Here is a 16213-nt window from a genome sequence, read left to right as displayed (position 1 = left end):
TAACTCTGTAAGCCATGCACACCCCAGCTAGCACCACACATAGCACTGTGCACAGCCAATTTTATTGTAAACCACCCAGTGTCAAAAAAAATATTCATCAGATATCTCAGTACCCATAACACAAGCTATGCTTACTTTGGGGCTAGATGGCGATGTGTGTATTGTCATAGTATATTTATTATTTATATTATTTAGTGTCAGTGTGTATTATGTCACTATTATCATTTAGTAAATAAAAAATATGTTTTTGGCAAAATGATTATTTATTTGTTTACTTCTTCTTGGACACACCAACAGTTCTTCCACGTCTGCCAGTGGTCTTGGTGTGCTGACCACGTACACGGAGGCCCCAGTAGTGACGCATTCCTCGATGTGCCCGAATCTTCTTCAATCTCTCCAAATCTTCACGGAGCTTAGAGTCCAGATTTGAGGATGTCAATTGGCTGTATTTACCGTCAACAATGTCTTTTTGCCTATTCAGGAACCAGTCGGGGATTTTGTACTGCCTTGGGTTTGACATAATTGTAACAATCTTTTCTACCTGAAACAAATTTAAATTGTGTTTTCGGGTCTGTTACTCTCGAGTTACCTATAAAATGGATTTATTAGAACAACCTCCCTGGTGCAAAGGTGAGCACTATGAATTTAAGTAGGTCCTGGGTGTGATACCCAGTAGGGACAATTTGGGAATTTATAATTTCTGGATTTTCTTCAGTCTGGGAGGCTTTGGCCTTGGCTAGTTTTAGCCTAACTACAAAGATGTTCTGCCAAGTTACTTAAGTGTACCAGTGCAATGTTGCATTTGTAGTAGAAAAAAAAGAAGAAAAGACTATTTGTAGTGGAAAAAAAAAGAATACTAGATTATACCTGGAGCCAACATTAATGCTAAGTAGTTTTAAGTTCATTTTAAAACATAAAACTTGAACATAATTTAGTAAAATTTTAGTGAAGGAAGTTATATTTGTATGTAGTTTGTGTATGTGGATTTAAATATCTCCCTCAATAAACCAAATTAAAATGATTATTATTTTATTAGGTACATAATCCACAAATGTTTACATTTCTAATGTATTTAAAGATACTCATTAATCATGAAAAAGTAGGTTTGTTTTGTTTGGAACCTATGTTATAAATGAACTGTGAACAGTACAAGACTTCTTTAGCAGGAGTCAATATAATATAGGATCCACTACACCATTGAGATAGTCAAGTTGGTCCATAGAGCATAATTAAATACCTACTAAAATTTGTCACAACCAAGAGATAGTAGACTTTCTAAATTACTAAATAGGTGCCTATTTTGACTATAGGTCAGATGGTAATATCTCTTAGGCCCAGAGCTGAGGTTTATGTTAATTGTTAATTAAGATATGAATGGATCTGAATGCTGGGCCTTAGTAGTCTTCAGTTCTAAGACAGTTTTAAACCTTATAGCGGAACAGTTTAGTTTGAAGGTGCAAGATTAGGTTATAGGTTTACTCACTTCTTCTTCGGTACATTCTCCAGCACGTTTGTCCAAATCAATGTCGGCTTTTTTCAATACAATATTTGAGTACCTACGACCGACTCCCTTAATGGCAGTCATTGCAAACATAACTTTGCGTTTGCCATCAATATTGGTATTCATGATACGGAGAATGTGTTGAAACTTATCCGGAATTACGAGAGACTGAAAATAAAAACACTTGTTTTAAATGAAATATGCAACATATTATCATCGTATTAACCGTTATATTGAAACCAATTGATAATTATCGAATTGAATTCTGAGATTAACCTATAATTTACAGATTTCAGTACCATTTTGCTTATTTCTTTTCCCTCTACGTTCACGAAAAGCTACTGTCAACACATAAAAGACATTGAAGGTTTCAGACCATAGACATATCCATAAACACAAAATTCAGAACAGATTATAAAATTAAGATGTCATAGCATGAAACCGTACATGAAATGAGTATTCAAACACAACGTAAAATTAATTGAAAGAAAAAGAAATATAACATTTTAACTAAAGTGGAGCCAAGTAAAATTCCGAACGCAAGGTAACTCTTCGCTAAGCAATACATTTAGTCCTTTAGTAAACAGTTCGATTTTTTTTAGTTCGTCGGGCCACAAATATAAGTTATTGTGTAACACTTTCGTAAACTTTCGTCTTTGAAGCAGGGGTTAACTTTTCGGAGTTAAGTGTGCTTTTTAAATTTAAGCTATTTTATTTATTTATTTCTAATTAAATTTAATAATCACGCGTCTCGCACGAAGCACGGCAGTTTACATCCAACTTTCCAGTGCCCGAAAATTCTTAATAGGTAGTAATCCTACGAATAACATGATATTACTTTGTGAGCAGATGTTTAAATATGTCCATCCACGTGAATTGACGGTTAATCTACTCTGTACCCGATCAATCTGTTCGCAATAAGCTGATTTGCCTTACAAAAACAGTAAAAACTAAAAAACACGCTGAAAACTTGTCAAACTGTTCTTCCCCCGAAAAATGTTTCCATTATATATAATGTTGTTGTGTGGTGCTATGACCATGACGATCAAATAAATACCGACAAAGTGTCCCAAAAGCACACAGAAACACAACCAAAATAGCGTCTTCACCGGCGAAGACGAGGGCCCCGATTTCTGAGGTCATACGGATGTGGATCCTTACCACGGTCACTGGGGCGTTCGGACTAAACAATAATTAGTCCAACAGTCCACCAACACTCAGATTAACGAACCGAGCCGAGTTCCGAGCCCTCGCAGGAGGCACCCTCGTGTCGACGTTTCCCACTCTCCCCCCGATGTCGTCGAGCCCTAGGGCTCTTCTCATGGTGAGATTTCGCGCTCGCCCGGTGACGCCGTAGCAACCCCTCAGGGTGGTTATCGTCAAGGTCAAGTGTCCATCCGAAATCGAATGTGCGGTGCATCATCGTTGAAGTCTAATCAATACTAAAATTATAAATGCGAATCCAATCAACTTGATCTTTGGTTTCTTTTATAAATTGGATCGTTTTCGATCTAGTTGTACTTTAGTGTATCTATTTCCATCCTAGAACCTGTGGCAGTGGCACCGATAATGAGAAGGTGTAGAAATTATCTATGCCCTACATTCATAAAAATTATTAGTCTGTGATTTATGAATTTTGAGCTGTGATTTTTGAGTGTTCTTTCGTCGTGTGCCGGTTACCAATTTTTCTTCGGTTACATTAGTTTTTCAGTTAGTTGTAAGTTGATTAAGAATACAGAATAACATAATGATTACAGAACCGACAGTATCGTTGATACAGGTATTAGAAAAGACTATATCACCAGGTACGTAACGCTTTTTTCAGTTGTATGAGCATGGCGCTTCTTTATTGTCAACTGACTTTTGTAAACCTACGTTGCACGAATCATTAGGACCTATTTCGATGAAATGATAGTAGCAATATTAGAACCCCGAGACAGTGATAACATAACTTTTGAGTTAAGTGATTTAAAATGTGAAAAACTTGTAAGTAACAAGTTAATGTAACACGTTATTTGACTCGTCATGTTAGGAAGCTTCTGGGCCATACTATTGTTTCCTCCGGGTTACGTTATTTAACACTTCCTTTTATTATAACTGCTATTATTATGATAACATTGATTTTATGATTGACATCTTGTATGATAACCTCACAATGTGCTAGCAGTAGCCAGCCATATATTATAGAAAGGTATAGAGATATTATTCTTACATCTTCAACTCACACCCTTCATGCAAAAAAAAAGATAACTTACTGACATTATATACCATCTTACAGATCGAAATGAATTGGAAGCAGCAGAAAAATACCTTGACCATGCAGCTGTATCGAACTTTACAATTTTCATCAAGATGTTATCAGATGTGCTGGTCCAGGGAGGCAATAGTCAAGTGGCTAGAATGGCTGCTGGCTTGCAGTTAAAAAATCACCTGACCTCGAAAGACCCTACACTAAAACAACAATACCAGCAGAGATGGCTAGATCTATCAGAAGATACAAGACTCTACATAAAAAAAAATGTAATGCTACTCTTTTATAAAAATGTTATTAATAACACACATCTTAACTATTTTCTGATTTGATGATAACACTTCTCAGCTGTTCCTCTATTGTTTGTTTTACTTATGATAAATCTTTTAAAGTAGTTAAAAAAATGTTTGTTATTGAAAGTTTTTTTTTATATAGCTAGGACATATTTAAGAAACAATTCTTATAAGGTGGTGGTAACTACCTGAATAGTGGATTACTAATCATCTGGGGATCTGTGATATTGCAAATTTTTATATGAATAACACTTTTTAGATTCTAGCAGCAATCGGTACAGAGAATAGTAGGCCCAGTTCTGCTGCCCAATGTGTTGCATATGTAGCAGTAGCAGAACTAGCTGTAGGACAATGGAATGGTCTGATTCCCATTTTAGTTGAAAATGTGGTCAATCTTCAATCAACAGAACTAAAGAAAGAAGCAAGCTTAGAGGCTATTGGTAAGTCTATTTAATCTAGAATGTCTTTTTCAGCTGACTTTGAAGATGTTTGATTCTATACAACATACAAGCTAAACTCTCTCACAAACATCTTCTATCTTCTAATTTTATAGGTATAATATTTAAAGGTTTATAGGTATAAAATCCAGTGAAATATTGTAGATTTACTTTCCATTTTTTATGGAAAACAAATTTATAAGAATTAATAATTATTATTAAATTTAAAAGTAAGGACCACTTATTGTTGCAACATTCTCGTTCTTGTTTCAACCTAAAAAAGCTATGTTAAAATTACTTTTGTTGTACAACCTATCAAAAATTCAAATTATGAAGGTAGTTAGATAGGTCTAAGCCTTGATTATTATGTCTGGATAATTGCACTGCACAAATTGAATGTAACTCTTAACTTGTGAACAATTTTAAATCATGACTTGATTGTATTTTACAGGTTATATTTGTCAGGAAATTGATGCTGAAGTACTAACAGAACAAAGTAATGCAATTTTAACTGCCATTATCCATGGCATGAGATCATCTGAACCAAGTTCTCATGTTCGCTTAGCTGCCACTCAAGCTCTGCTCAATTCGCTTGAATTCACCAGGGCTAATTTTGATAAAGAAAATGAGAGGAATTTTATCATGGAAGTTGTCTGTGAGGCAACACAATCCCTTGATATGAGGATTAGTGTAGCGGCACTTCAGTGTTTAGTAAGTTAGTTACATGTTAGCAGGTGGAATATTATGCTTTATTTCTTTACTTTGCTACATTAATAGCTTTTTGTCTTTTCAATAATTTTTGCGATCTTTCCATTTTTCTAAATTTAAATTATTAGCTGTATCATCATCATCATCATCATCATATCAACCCATTACCGGCCCTCTACAGGGCACATGTCTCCGTCCACAATGAGAAGGGATTAAAGCCATGGTCCACCACTCTGGCTGAGTGTGGTTTTGTGGACTCCACACACCTTTCAGAACATTATGGAGAACTCAGGCAGGTTTCCTCACAATGTTAAGCTATGAATTAGCAGTATAATGCTCTTGTAAACAAGAATTTCTTTACTAATATTAGTGGAAATACACTGTATAAGTAAACCTAGTTTGAAAGCAACTTTCTCTCAGTCTTTTATTTTTTTAATGTCTGTAACTATATATATTTGTCATTTTATTAGGTGAAAATATTATCTCTATATTACCAATATATGGAACCATATATGGGACAAGCTCTTTTCCCTATTACATTAGAAGCCATGAAATCTGACATTGATGAGATATCATTACAAGGAATAGAGTTTTGGTCAAATGTAAGCGATGAAGAAATAGATCTAGGAATTGAAATGGCAGAGGCAAATGAAGCAGGTATGTAGTACATACATAGTTTTGTGTTTAAAAATAAGTCTGTTGTGTGGCATTTTAAAGTTGGTATATTTATTTATATATAATTTTGCCAGGCCGGCCACCAGTTAGAACATCAAGATTCTATGCCCGAGGGGCTTTGCAGTATATTGCTCCAGTGCTAATGCAAAAACTTACAAAACAGGAAGACTCTGATGATGAACTTGAATGGAACCCATCCAAAGCTGCTTCGGTGTGTTTGATGCTGCTTTCAAATTGCTGTGAAGATGACATTGTTCCTCATGTTTTGCCATTTATTCAATCAAACATAAAAAGTGAAAATTGGAGATTCAGAGAAGCAGCTCTAATGGCATTTGGTTCTATCTTAGGTGGTTTAGAATCCGCTACTTTAAAACCACTAGTAGAAGAAGCTATGCTGACTCTCATTCAAGCTATGTATGATTCAAGTGTAGCGGTAAGAGATACAGCAGCTTGGACATTTGGTAGAATATGTGAAATTGTCCCAGAAGCAGCCATCAACGATACCTATCTTAAACCACTTCTAGAAAGTCTCATGAGTGGACTGAAGGGGGAACCCCGAGTCGCAGCGAATGTCTGCTGGGCGTTTACGGGATTAGCCGAAGCTGCATACGAAGCCGCCGATTGCAGCGACTCTCATCAGCCCAAGACATACTGCATGTCCACATACTTCGATTACATTGTTGAACGCCTTCTAGAGACCACAGACCGCCAAGATGCAGCACAGCATAATTTGCGATCAGCTGCTTATGAGGCTCTCATGGAAATGGTTAAAAACTCTCCAACTGACTGTTATGTCACAGTGCAGAAAACTACAATGGTCATATTAGAGCGGTTGCAGCAGGTGCTTCAAATGGAGAATCATATCTCTAGCCAAGTTGATAGGTCTCAGTTGATTGATCTTCAGAGCCTGCTATGTGCCACTCTGCAATCGGTCCTTCGCAAGGTAACGCCAGAGGATGCACCGCAAATATCTGACGCAATTATGACGGCGCTGTTGACGATGTTCGCCGGTAATGCCGGCAAGGCTGGGGGAGTTCAGGAAGATGCTTTAATGGCAGTATCTACATTAGTTGAAGTGTTAGGGGAAGGTTTTCTTAAATATATGGATGCTTTCAAACAATATCTTTATGTTGGTCTTAAAAATCACCAAGAGTATCAAGTTTGCATAGCTGCTGTGGGTGTTACAGGTGACATATGCCGTGCGCTAAAAAGTAAGGTAAATAAAAAGTGCACTAATAACATTGAACATTTAAAGATCTGTTATATACTCAGTTATAATATATTTCTTTTAAATACACTGTTATAACAATGACCTTTTTTAGGTGCTGCCTTACTGTGATGAAATCATAGTACTATTACTGCAGAATCTTGGTGACCCATCAATCCATCGTTCAGTAAAACCTCAAATTCTGTCAGTGTTTGGAGATATAGCTCTCAGTATCGGGCCTGACTTTAAGACATATTTTGATGTAGTCATGCAAATGTTGCTGCAGGTTAGTTATAATTTTCAAAATCAAATTCTTGAAACATACAGTGTTTGTAGTGACTACCAATAGTAGAGTCACTACAAACAGGCTGATCTCATAATTACCACTTGTTAACTGTTATTATGGATAAGAAGATGTATTTATTTCTTACTGTATATTTCAGGCCAGCAACGCACAAGTGGATCGCACTGACTATGATATGGTAGAATATTTATGTGAGTTACGGGAAAGCGTGCTAGAGGCGTACACTGGTATTATTCAAGGATTGAAGGGCACAAGTGGCGAAATACAAGTGGACGTAGCCGTAGTGGAACCACACGTTGGTGCGATTGTGAATTTCATGATCCAAGTGGCGTCGGAGCCGGAGCGCACGGACGGGCACATGTCTGTGATCGCGGGGCTCACGGGCGATCTGTGCACGGTGTTTGGGCAGCGCGTGCTGCCGTTGTTGGAGACGCGGCCGTTGCTGGACCTGTTGCAGGCTGCGCGCATGTCCCGCACGCCGCGCACCAAAACCCTCGCCAACTGGGCCACCAAGGAGATCCGCAAGCTCAAGCAGCAGGCGCCGCTCGCTAGCTGGTGAGTGCATGTATGTAGAAGCCCAAACAAGCACACGGTCGCTAATCGCTAGGCTTTTAAAGTTGGCATCTTTACTCAAATATACTACTACTATTAATTTTTATTTATCTACACAAACTGTTGTATTTGTGTAGTCTGGTTTATGTATTAGTATGTAGATATTCGTATGTATTATTATGTTCTCAATAGTGTACCCCACCTATTCGTTTTTCTTTGTAGTTTTCCTAATCCTAAGGTTGACTGGCAGAGATCTCTACTTAGCGATAAGGCCCTCTTTTGTATTGTAAGGTTGCCTGTAAGAGATTGCTTACAGCAATAAAGCCGCCTTTGCATGTCTACATTGTTTACTGTATACTCCTTAATGTTTCTTTTTCTGTGTGTTTATGTGCAATAAAGTGTTTCTTCTTCTTTTTCTTAATATTATAAATGCGAAAGTGTGTTTGTTTGTTTGGCCTAGAGTTAGTTAAAGGACTGAGAGTAACATAGGCTCCTTTTTAACGCAGAAAAACAAACAATTCCCAACGGATTTGTAAAAAAAACACTTTCCTTTATGCTCTAGTTAGCAACAAATTAAACTGATTTTTAGCCTAGAGTTAGTTAAAGGATGGAGAGTAACATAGGCTACTTAAACAAACTGTAAAAAACCGTAATAAACGAGAACGACAACAGTTTATTTTAAAATAAAATGCAGGCAACAGTTCTTTTTTTTAATAACACTTCAACCCATACTGAAATCTCTGATAAATTGAGTCTAAGCATAGTAAAGTGCTAGCCTGTTAGGGATATAGCAGTTATATTAAAACATTACCAACGGAATTGATTTCTACCCAGCTTTGTACTGGAACGTTAAAAAGCTTGGCGGCACCTCTTCGTAGGTAGGGTGTTAACGGTTGAAGCTCCATAAGAAATTAAGAAATTATTAACTTTTAAATTTCCTCTGCTGGTATCGATCCCTGGACCTCCGTCTTAAGAAACCACAGCGCTCGCCACTGCGCCACTGGTCAGAAAAAAGTGTACGACGAAAAAACTGTCTCTTATTATCGCCTGATAATAATTTTAATATTTTGTTTTGCAGATTTGAATCATCATGGAACAAAAGTGATGTAACGAAGTTTCAAACAACTTACTGCTGGTAAATTCAATGTATTATTGGGAGGTCATATCATGACATCGTTTTTAAGTCGTTAGGTGCATAATTTAACTGGGTCATTAATAGTTGCTTATTATTTTTAATTTACTACACATAATACATTTCAGTCTTCCAATATTAATTTATTACTTATTTAATATATGTATGTTCCAATACATATATTTAGATATGATTTTTTTCTATTGTAACTTGAATTCTCTATATTTGAAATAATCTACCGTTTTCGCTTATTTAATGTTTTTTTTTTGTGTATGGGAGTACAAAAAGGTTTGTTTTTATTATGAATCACTTAGTGGTTACAAGGCCAATGCACCTAGCGCAGCACTTGAAATACTGTGTAATGCCTCACCATAATCTTTCCGTAATATTCTAAAAAAATATTAAAGCATTTTCCTATTTGGTATTATAGATACAGACAGTGGCTGTGGTATCTTTACTTATGTGATGCGAAAGAGAGTTGTATGGAAGTTGATGTATGTTATTTTAGGCATGATGCACATTTGCAAGGGATTATGAATTGTATAAATTTGTTTTGTAAGGTATGAAAGTATCTATGAAAGATGAAGAATGGATGGTGATATGTGTATGTGAATAAACATATTTTGTAAACTAAGACATGTATCAGCCCCTGAAAAGGATTGGTATCTTTGTCATAAGGTTTCACGAGCGAGACGTAAGGACGCCATATTGGTGCCCAATTCTTTTGTTTCATCACGATAATTTCCAATACTTGTGATAGTTATTAAAAAAAATGTATTGCATCGCCACAATATTGCAAGTACATTTAGAATTTTCCACGACTATTTCGTAATTTTACAAAAAAAAAAAAAATAATAAAATAAATTTTGTGATGAACAAAAAGAAATTATTGCCTTTATTCTCAAGCTCAAGTTTTGTACATATGTAATTAACAGCTCTTTCTTGACATACATAATACATTTTATTGGCCGAGAAAGCACTGACAAGTAAAATATTAAGATACATTCTGTACTGCCGTTATTTTGTGTTGTTAAAAAATTTCGTTTTAGAATCTCAGTTGTTTAGTAATTTTAAAACTCTTGACGATTTTGAATGTTGAATTTGTTTCTTTTATGAAGTTTAATAATATTAATTGGTTAAATAAACTAATTTGTTAGTATTATCAGTAAATAGTTAACAACGTCCAATCTAAGCTATAATAATTTATACACAGACAATAATACTTCCTTTAATCAATTGTAAATTTTGTTTTGCTATTTATGTCAGTGCCTTAAAGCATTCGAAGATTTTTCGGGTTCGGAATTCCTTATCGCGTAAATGTTTAACATTCACGTGATTTTGATTTTAAGGGATATCGAGGGCTGAATCTGTTTCCCAGTAACACTAGTTATAGCAGTAACTGACTGTAAGATCTTAATGAGAGCGGAATGTAAAACAGATTGTTTTAATTTAATTCGTATTTAGAGTGTTTGCTAGTCTGTGAGCATCACTGACAGGGATGATGTTTGCGCGAATTATGCAAGATTTATATGAGATGTCTGTTGTTACTGTGCAGCTCTTGGACATAACCAGCTATGAAATAGGAAACGGCACGAAGCAAATTAATGACTGGTAGTTATTGTATAATTTTTTAGGATAAAATCTTTTGCTAAAAGCGAATATCGCCGCTGTGTTCAAGAGCTGACTGTTAACATTGTGTTTTACTTGATGTGTGTATATGTCCATGTTATTACATACTGACCGTTTATTTCTTCGCGAAACTTTTTCATATTATGTACTTATATTATGGATGATAGGAGAATATGTATGAGGACTAGTGCCATGCCATGAAAGGTTCTGAATTAGAATCATAGGCATTGAGTCGATGAATACCACCCACTTTTCCTGCGCGGATCAAATATTTAGAAGAGTATTTTGTTACATCTTTATTTCATTTGTTTTACCCACAAATACTATCCTGTAAACCGTTCTATGATAATAAAAGCAAATTTAAATTATTTGATTTTCATTTAAAAAAATCTTTAGTACCTAAGTAATCCTTGATCAGTTTATAGTTAGTATATGACACAGTTCCTTTATACAGTAGCCGAAAAATGTTTTGAGCAAATGAACTCAGTTCTCATGAATAAGCGCCTGCCATCGTCACCGGAAGTTTAGACCAATTTATAGGACATGGCTTAAGAATGCTTTGTGATCAATGGCAAAGTCTCAAAAAACTTCACAGAAAACGTAATCGAAACAGAGTATGTTCGGCGCTCAAGCGTTTGAGCTGATTTGGATTTGGCACGCACACGCTTTGAGACGCTCGGTTGGTACCAACGTAGAAACGCAGGGTTTTTCCTACACGGCACGCCCTAGTGACAACGGCAAGAGTAGCTAGCATACACTCTTATTGACCATGACCTACGGTTTTCATAAGTTTGGTCTCAGGCGAAGCTACCGGAAATATCCAATTGTGCAGAGATTAGAGGCCAGAGTGCGACAGACGATGTCACATTCATAGCCTATTATGGTGACCTAACCGAAATAAAGGGCACTGTGCCATGAGATCGAGATCAGCATATGTCGATTAGTACACCACACCGGTTAAGATGCGCGTCTCGCGAATCTTATGTCTGCCCACCAGATAAGACGATAAAATGGTAGAAATTTTCGTAGTGCTCACGTTAGCCCGGCCTACTTTACATGAAGCAAAAATATTTATAAAGTTACGATATTAGATCTGACTGAATACTTGTAACGTCCTTATCAATAAAAGTGGAATAACGTCGAAATATGTTTGCAGTGTATTGTCACACGTCAACAGCCACCTTTCAAATGCCTGAACATGAAAAACACCCTATAAGTATATTTCTTTTATTTTCTTTAACACGAGTACAATCAGTTATCTTACCCATAACACAAGCTACGCTTACTTTGGGGCTAGGTTGCGATGTGTGTATTGTCGTAGTACATTTATTTTAATGATCGCACCCCCCACATTAGGGTAGCGTGGTAGATTTATACACTGCACAAGTATAAATAAGCCTTGTGTCCTATTTAGACAATTTTTTTGCGATCAAAGTGATCCCAAACAATTTGTCTGGCTAGGATATTTTTAGTACTAGATTATAATATCGTGTAGTGAATTATTTATTGCAATTTATACGAAGCGGCAATTCCCAATTTAAATTACCGCCCGGAATAAGATAATCCCTGAGTGACATCTGAAATATTGACCTAACCTAACCGAATATTTCGAACCAGAAATTAACATCTAGCACCTTTGCCTTTACCTTTGACAAGAAATCTTCTACTTTGGTGTGAAAATGGTCAGTCAGCCAAGACTCGTCCTCCTGAGAGACTACCTACTAAATATCCCCGTCATAAGATACGTACTTTCATTTATAAAAGTCAAAGGAAATGCAATGACAACCCAAGCATCAGCGGTGTTTATATTTAAGAGCAAATAGGGTCTTGGATTACAACCGAATCAGCGAATTTATAATTATGGTCCTAAATATGCAAACAATTTCAGCCATTAAAATGAGATAGGGTTGTACTTTTTTTTGTTTCTTTTTATGAAAACTGAATAAAGTATATGTTATTTGATAAAACAGTTATTTCTCTATAATGAGTGTTAATAGTGATATCCAACTTACCTTGTATTTAGATAGAAGATAGGGTTACTAAAATATTGAAAAAAACTTTTTTTAAGATTTTATTAAATTAAAATTCTGAATTGTACATACCTACCTTAAAATACTAGTAAATTAAATTATGAAGCATAGAATTGTAGTAATTCTTCATCTCTAGGTTTCAAAATACATTTGTCTTTCAGATTTACAACCCACCCAGGTTCTAGACCATAAAATATCTGTCTGGGGTCTTTTCTTTCACATAACATATTGAAATATTGATCAGTTTCTAATTTTGGCAATTCATACCCATATTTCTGGGATAATCTTAATCTTTCTTGAGAGATTTTTTCAGGATCGGCCAAGTAACCTCTTTTTTCAGCACTAGTATAGTATTCAATAACATCAGGTGGTGGTATCATTCTTCTAGGTATAGCTTGGCCTGTTTCAAAGAATTTCTTTGGATTTTTAAGAAGGAATAAGCTGTGTGGATCATAATAAGCAGTTGTAATAACTCCACCATTTTTCTCTATAGCAGCAATAACTAGTTCACTAGCCCATTGGACTTCTATATTTATTTTTGTGGCAAAAAGATCAACACCTTCATCAGTCAAGTTTATTCCAAAATGCTTTTGATCAGGAAAAAAACGATAAAGTCCTGATTTAACAATACTTGCTATATCTATAGGTTTGGTGATATCTATACGATTAGTGTCTATTAATTTCTGTATTTCAAGAAGCGATATTGGTGGATACTCCCTCCTATGACTGCAATACACAAAATGAATAGATTAAAAGATCTGTCACACAAACAAAAGTTTTCATATATACATTGCACTAAAGATTAGTTCACTTTATAGATTTTTTAAATACATTGAACTATGAGATATGGTATGATAAGATATAAAATCTAGATCCATGCTTTCTATAGTCTCAGTCAGATGAAACCCATGTGAGTATTCAACCATATACAGCGATTTGATATAAAATGTATAAAACAGTGTAGCCCACCAACCATTGAAGAAGTATGGTGGGTTTCTGCTCTAAAACTTTCTCCTATGAGAGAGATGGCATGTGGCAAACTGTGGAACATTACAATAGTGAGGATGATGATGATAATAAAACAATTTTGCTATCACTGGCCCTGTCTTAAAATATATATTTTGATCTCCAAACTACCTGTATTTTTTACACAGTAATAATTAACAAATCAAGCAGATGGCCCAACTAATGGTAAGTGAAAAACTACACCTAAAAACAGGGCTAGACTTTGCAGGGCATGTAAGGAACACATTCTGCAACATTCCACCCTGTGTCCATCAACCTAAGGCACAGGTAATTACAGCCACATAAGACTTAACATGCCTGTAATAACACAGGCACTCATGCTTTTCAGACAGAATACTGCATTTCAACAATGCTGCTTAGCGCTTAGCGGCAGAAATAAGAATGGTGGTAGTACTTGTCTGGACGAGCTGTCACAAAAAGCTCTACTACTAGAAACTCTACAAGCTAGTTTTCAGCATTTATTTGTAAAATTTCCTTGACACTTGGAATTAAAGAAATGTGATCACTTTCTCTGTCATACTTCTTTAATTCTTTAGTTGTCACTGCTGCTTCCACCATTTGGATTAAACAAGCATTTAGTAAGCAAGGTACGGTTTATTGTGGCTATACTGTATATAATGACATATTTTAATGTAAAACAATGGTCTCTGAGTAAATATTTTATATTATATAAAGTTTTTTTGTACTTACTGATGACCTCTATAATAAGGTTCGTGAGGCATTCTTAAATAGAAAGGATTATTGCCAGTCTCATAACCAAGTCTCATATAGTTTTGTCTTTGACCTGAACCTTTATTGCCTGCTCCGTGCTTATCACCAGAATGTTGACCACGACCCCGCTTAGGCTATAAAAAAATATTAATAGTGAAAAAATCGTGGTATCACTAACACTCCTTTGTGAACGGCCAAAGCCTTCTCGACGTAGCACCGCAGATTTTGTATTATTTACTCAAAAGAATGATCTTGTAATGATAAGATTAAAGAAATAACATACATAATGCTTGGATCCAGGATTATCACGAATATTGGCTAACGACAACCTCGGTAACGATCGTAGCATCACTAGAGATTTTTCTGTGATTTGACGAGATCCCATTTTTGAAGCCTTTTCTATTCCTACTAGTTATAAACTATTCTAGTCCAGTTGTTTTTCTTTACTGTTTGGTTAGAAAAACCCGAGTAAAAACATTCCAGTTCCATGGACCACAGATTAACACATTTTTTTTCTTCTGGCTGAGCACAGATTAATTAATGACAGGTGTTGGCTTCATATGGACTCTGGAATATGGAGGGTAAAGGTAAGGAGAGTCATCTTATATGGGAGAAAAGTTGAAAAAGTGTCCAGTGTATGCGCTAAATAACAGTTCAAAAATCCTCCACAATGGCGCTGGTGGATGCATAGGGTATGGTATAAATGTAGCAATCGTAGATGAATTGAAGTATGCCGAGTTAAAAAATTTAATGTCATTATCGACTAAAGTAGTTAATTATTGAGAATTTCAACAACTTAAGTTGTACAAAATATTGTGGTAAATATAACCTTACTTCCTTGTATCTCCATACTTCCTTGTTTATTTTTCAAGCCTACTCTATCAATATTTATATTTGGCGCTTCTTTTAAGAGTTACCCTGATGCAAATGTGGCGCCATCCTAATTTAATACATTTTGACGACACTTTTTCATATACACAGATGACTCTCCTTACCTCTACCCTCCATACTCTGAGACAATATTCCCACAGTCCACACATGAAGCCAGTAAGAATGGAGAATACTCAATACAGTATTGCCTAATGCTCATCTCTATCTCTCTGTGCAGAGTACTTTGTTGGTATTACTCATCGACATTATTTCTGTTAAGATTTATCAAATTTCTTAATTTATCATTAACAAAATTTTTGTCATGCCTAATTATCGGGGCTTGCTAGGAATACTACACAATACACACATCGCCATCTAGCCCCACAGTAAGCGTAGTGCTATGGGTACTAAGATGACTGATGAATATTTTTATCAATAATATTCATCTTCATCATCGTCATATTAACCGACAGACGTCCACTGCTGGTCATGGCTCTTTTAAAGAGTTTTAAATGCTACGGTTTTGTGCCGTCCTGCGGCTTACTGCGACGCGCTTTATGACCTCTGTCCACCTCCTCGACGAAAAGATGTCACGTAGTTTCTCGAACGCTGCCTATCAAAATTGATTTCGGCGGTTCACCTCCTTCTCGAAATTGGACTGACTGGATCGTGTGTCCTAGGTGAATAACGGAAACAATCGTTGAAGTACTTGACGAAACACTCCTTGCCTTGCCATTTTGCTGTATATGAGCCAAACCAATCTCGTACAGACAGATCTCTAGCGAACACTTTAGAGCATCTGTTTTGTTCTGTATTGAAGTGCCGCAAATGACAAGTCTGTGATTTAGAGATCTGCCTAATAATCCACCGGTAAGCGTACGCGTTTG

At 35.9% G+C, this 16213-nt stretch overlaps 3 protein-coding genes across 4 annotated transcripts; 1 reads left to right on the top strand and 2 right to left on the bottom strand.

Moving 5' to 3' along the window:
- Positions 1-244: 244 nt before the first annotated feature.
- On the bottom strand, positions 245-1903 carry LOC120637166 (40S ribosomal protein S18). The gene is made up of 3 exons (XM_039908837.1): positions 1801-1903; positions 1484-1669; positions 245-541 (listed from the first exon to the last, which is right to left on the bottom strand). Exons 1-3 carry the CDS (start codon positions 1801-1803, stop codon positions 272-274), a joined length of 459 nt encoding a protein of 152 aa, XP_039764771.1. The 5' UTR covers positions 1804-1903; the 3' UTR covers positions 245-271.
- A 1228-nt stretch (positions 1904-3131) lies between these two features.
- On the top strand, positions 3132-11057 carry LOC120637163 (importin subunit beta-1). 2 transcript variants are annotated; one of them, XM_039908836.1, is made up of 9 exons: positions 3132-3306; positions 3780-4021; positions 4305-4485; positions 4934-5193; positions 5661-5847; positions 5940-7081; positions 7188-7358; positions 7516-7931; positions 9007-11057. In XM_039908836.1, coding segments are annotated over exons 1-9 (2658 nt in total). In that variant the 5' UTR covers positions 3132-3248; the 3' UTR covers positions 9008-11057. The 2 variants fall into 2 exon arrangements, with proteins under 2 accessions (XP_039764770.1, XP_039764769.1); XM_039908835.1 differs by lacking the exon at positions 9007-11057 and having other exon boundaries at positions 7516-7935.
- A 1685-nt stretch (positions 11058-12742) lies between these two features.
- Positions 12743-14965, bottom strand: LOC120637162 (39S ribosomal protein L15, mitochondrial). The gene is made up of 3 exons (XM_039908834.1): positions 14740-14965; positions 14436-14590; positions 12743-13445 (listed from the first exon to the last, which is right to left on the bottom strand). The coding sequence occupies exons 1-3, from the start codon at positions 14839-14841 to the stop codon at positions 12818-12820; spliced, it is 885 nt and encodes a 294-aa protein (XP_039764768.1). The 5' UTR covers positions 14842-14965; the 3' UTR covers positions 12743-12817.
- Positions 14966-16213: the final 1248 nt, after the last annotated feature.

The sequence above is a fragment of the Pararge aegeria genome, chromosome 3, assembly GCF_905163445.1.
Source record: "Pararge aegeria chromosome 3, ilParAegt1.1, whole genome shotgun sequence".
NCBI classification, from domain to species: domain Eukaryota; kingdom Metazoa; phylum Arthropoda; class Insecta; order Lepidoptera; family Nymphalidae; genus Pararge; species Pararge aegeria.
Note: the sequence above shows the minus strand (reverse complement) of the source record. Positions and strands in the feature narration are given on the sequence as shown.

Excerpts from the sequence above, each read along its gene's own strand:
- LOC120637166 (XM_039908837.1), bottom strand. Across the intron at positions 542-1,483 it reads GAGAATGTACCGAAGAAGAA|GTAGAAAAGATTGTTACAAT; the intron begins GTGAGTAAACCT and ends AATTTGTTTCAG.
- LOC120637163 (XM_039908835.1), top strand. The coding sequence starts at position 3,249 with ATGATTACAGAACCGACAGTATCGTTGATACAGGTATTAGAAAAGACT. Across the intron at positions 7,082-7,187 it reads GCCGTGCGCTAAAAAGTAAG|GTGCTGCCTTACTGTGATGA; the intron begins GTAAATAAAAAG and ends GACCTTTTTTAG. Across the intron at positions 7,359-7,515 it reads TCATGCAAATGTTGCTGCAG|GCCAGCAACGCACAAGTGGA; the intron begins GTTAGTTATAAT and ends TGTATATTTCAG.
- LOC120637162 (XM_039908834.1), bottom strand. The coding sequence starts at position 14,841 with ATGGGATCTCGTCAAATCACAGAAAAATCTCTAGTGATGCTACGATCG. Across the intron at positions 14,591-14,739 it reads ATCCTGGATCCAAGCATTAT|CCTAAGCGGGGTCGTGGTCA; the intron begins GTATGTTATTTC and ends ATTTTTTTATAG. Across the intron at positions 13,446-14,435 it reads CCTTATTATAGAGGTCATCA|TCATAGGAGGGAGTATCCAC; the intron begins GTAAGTACAAAA and ends TGTGTATTGCAG.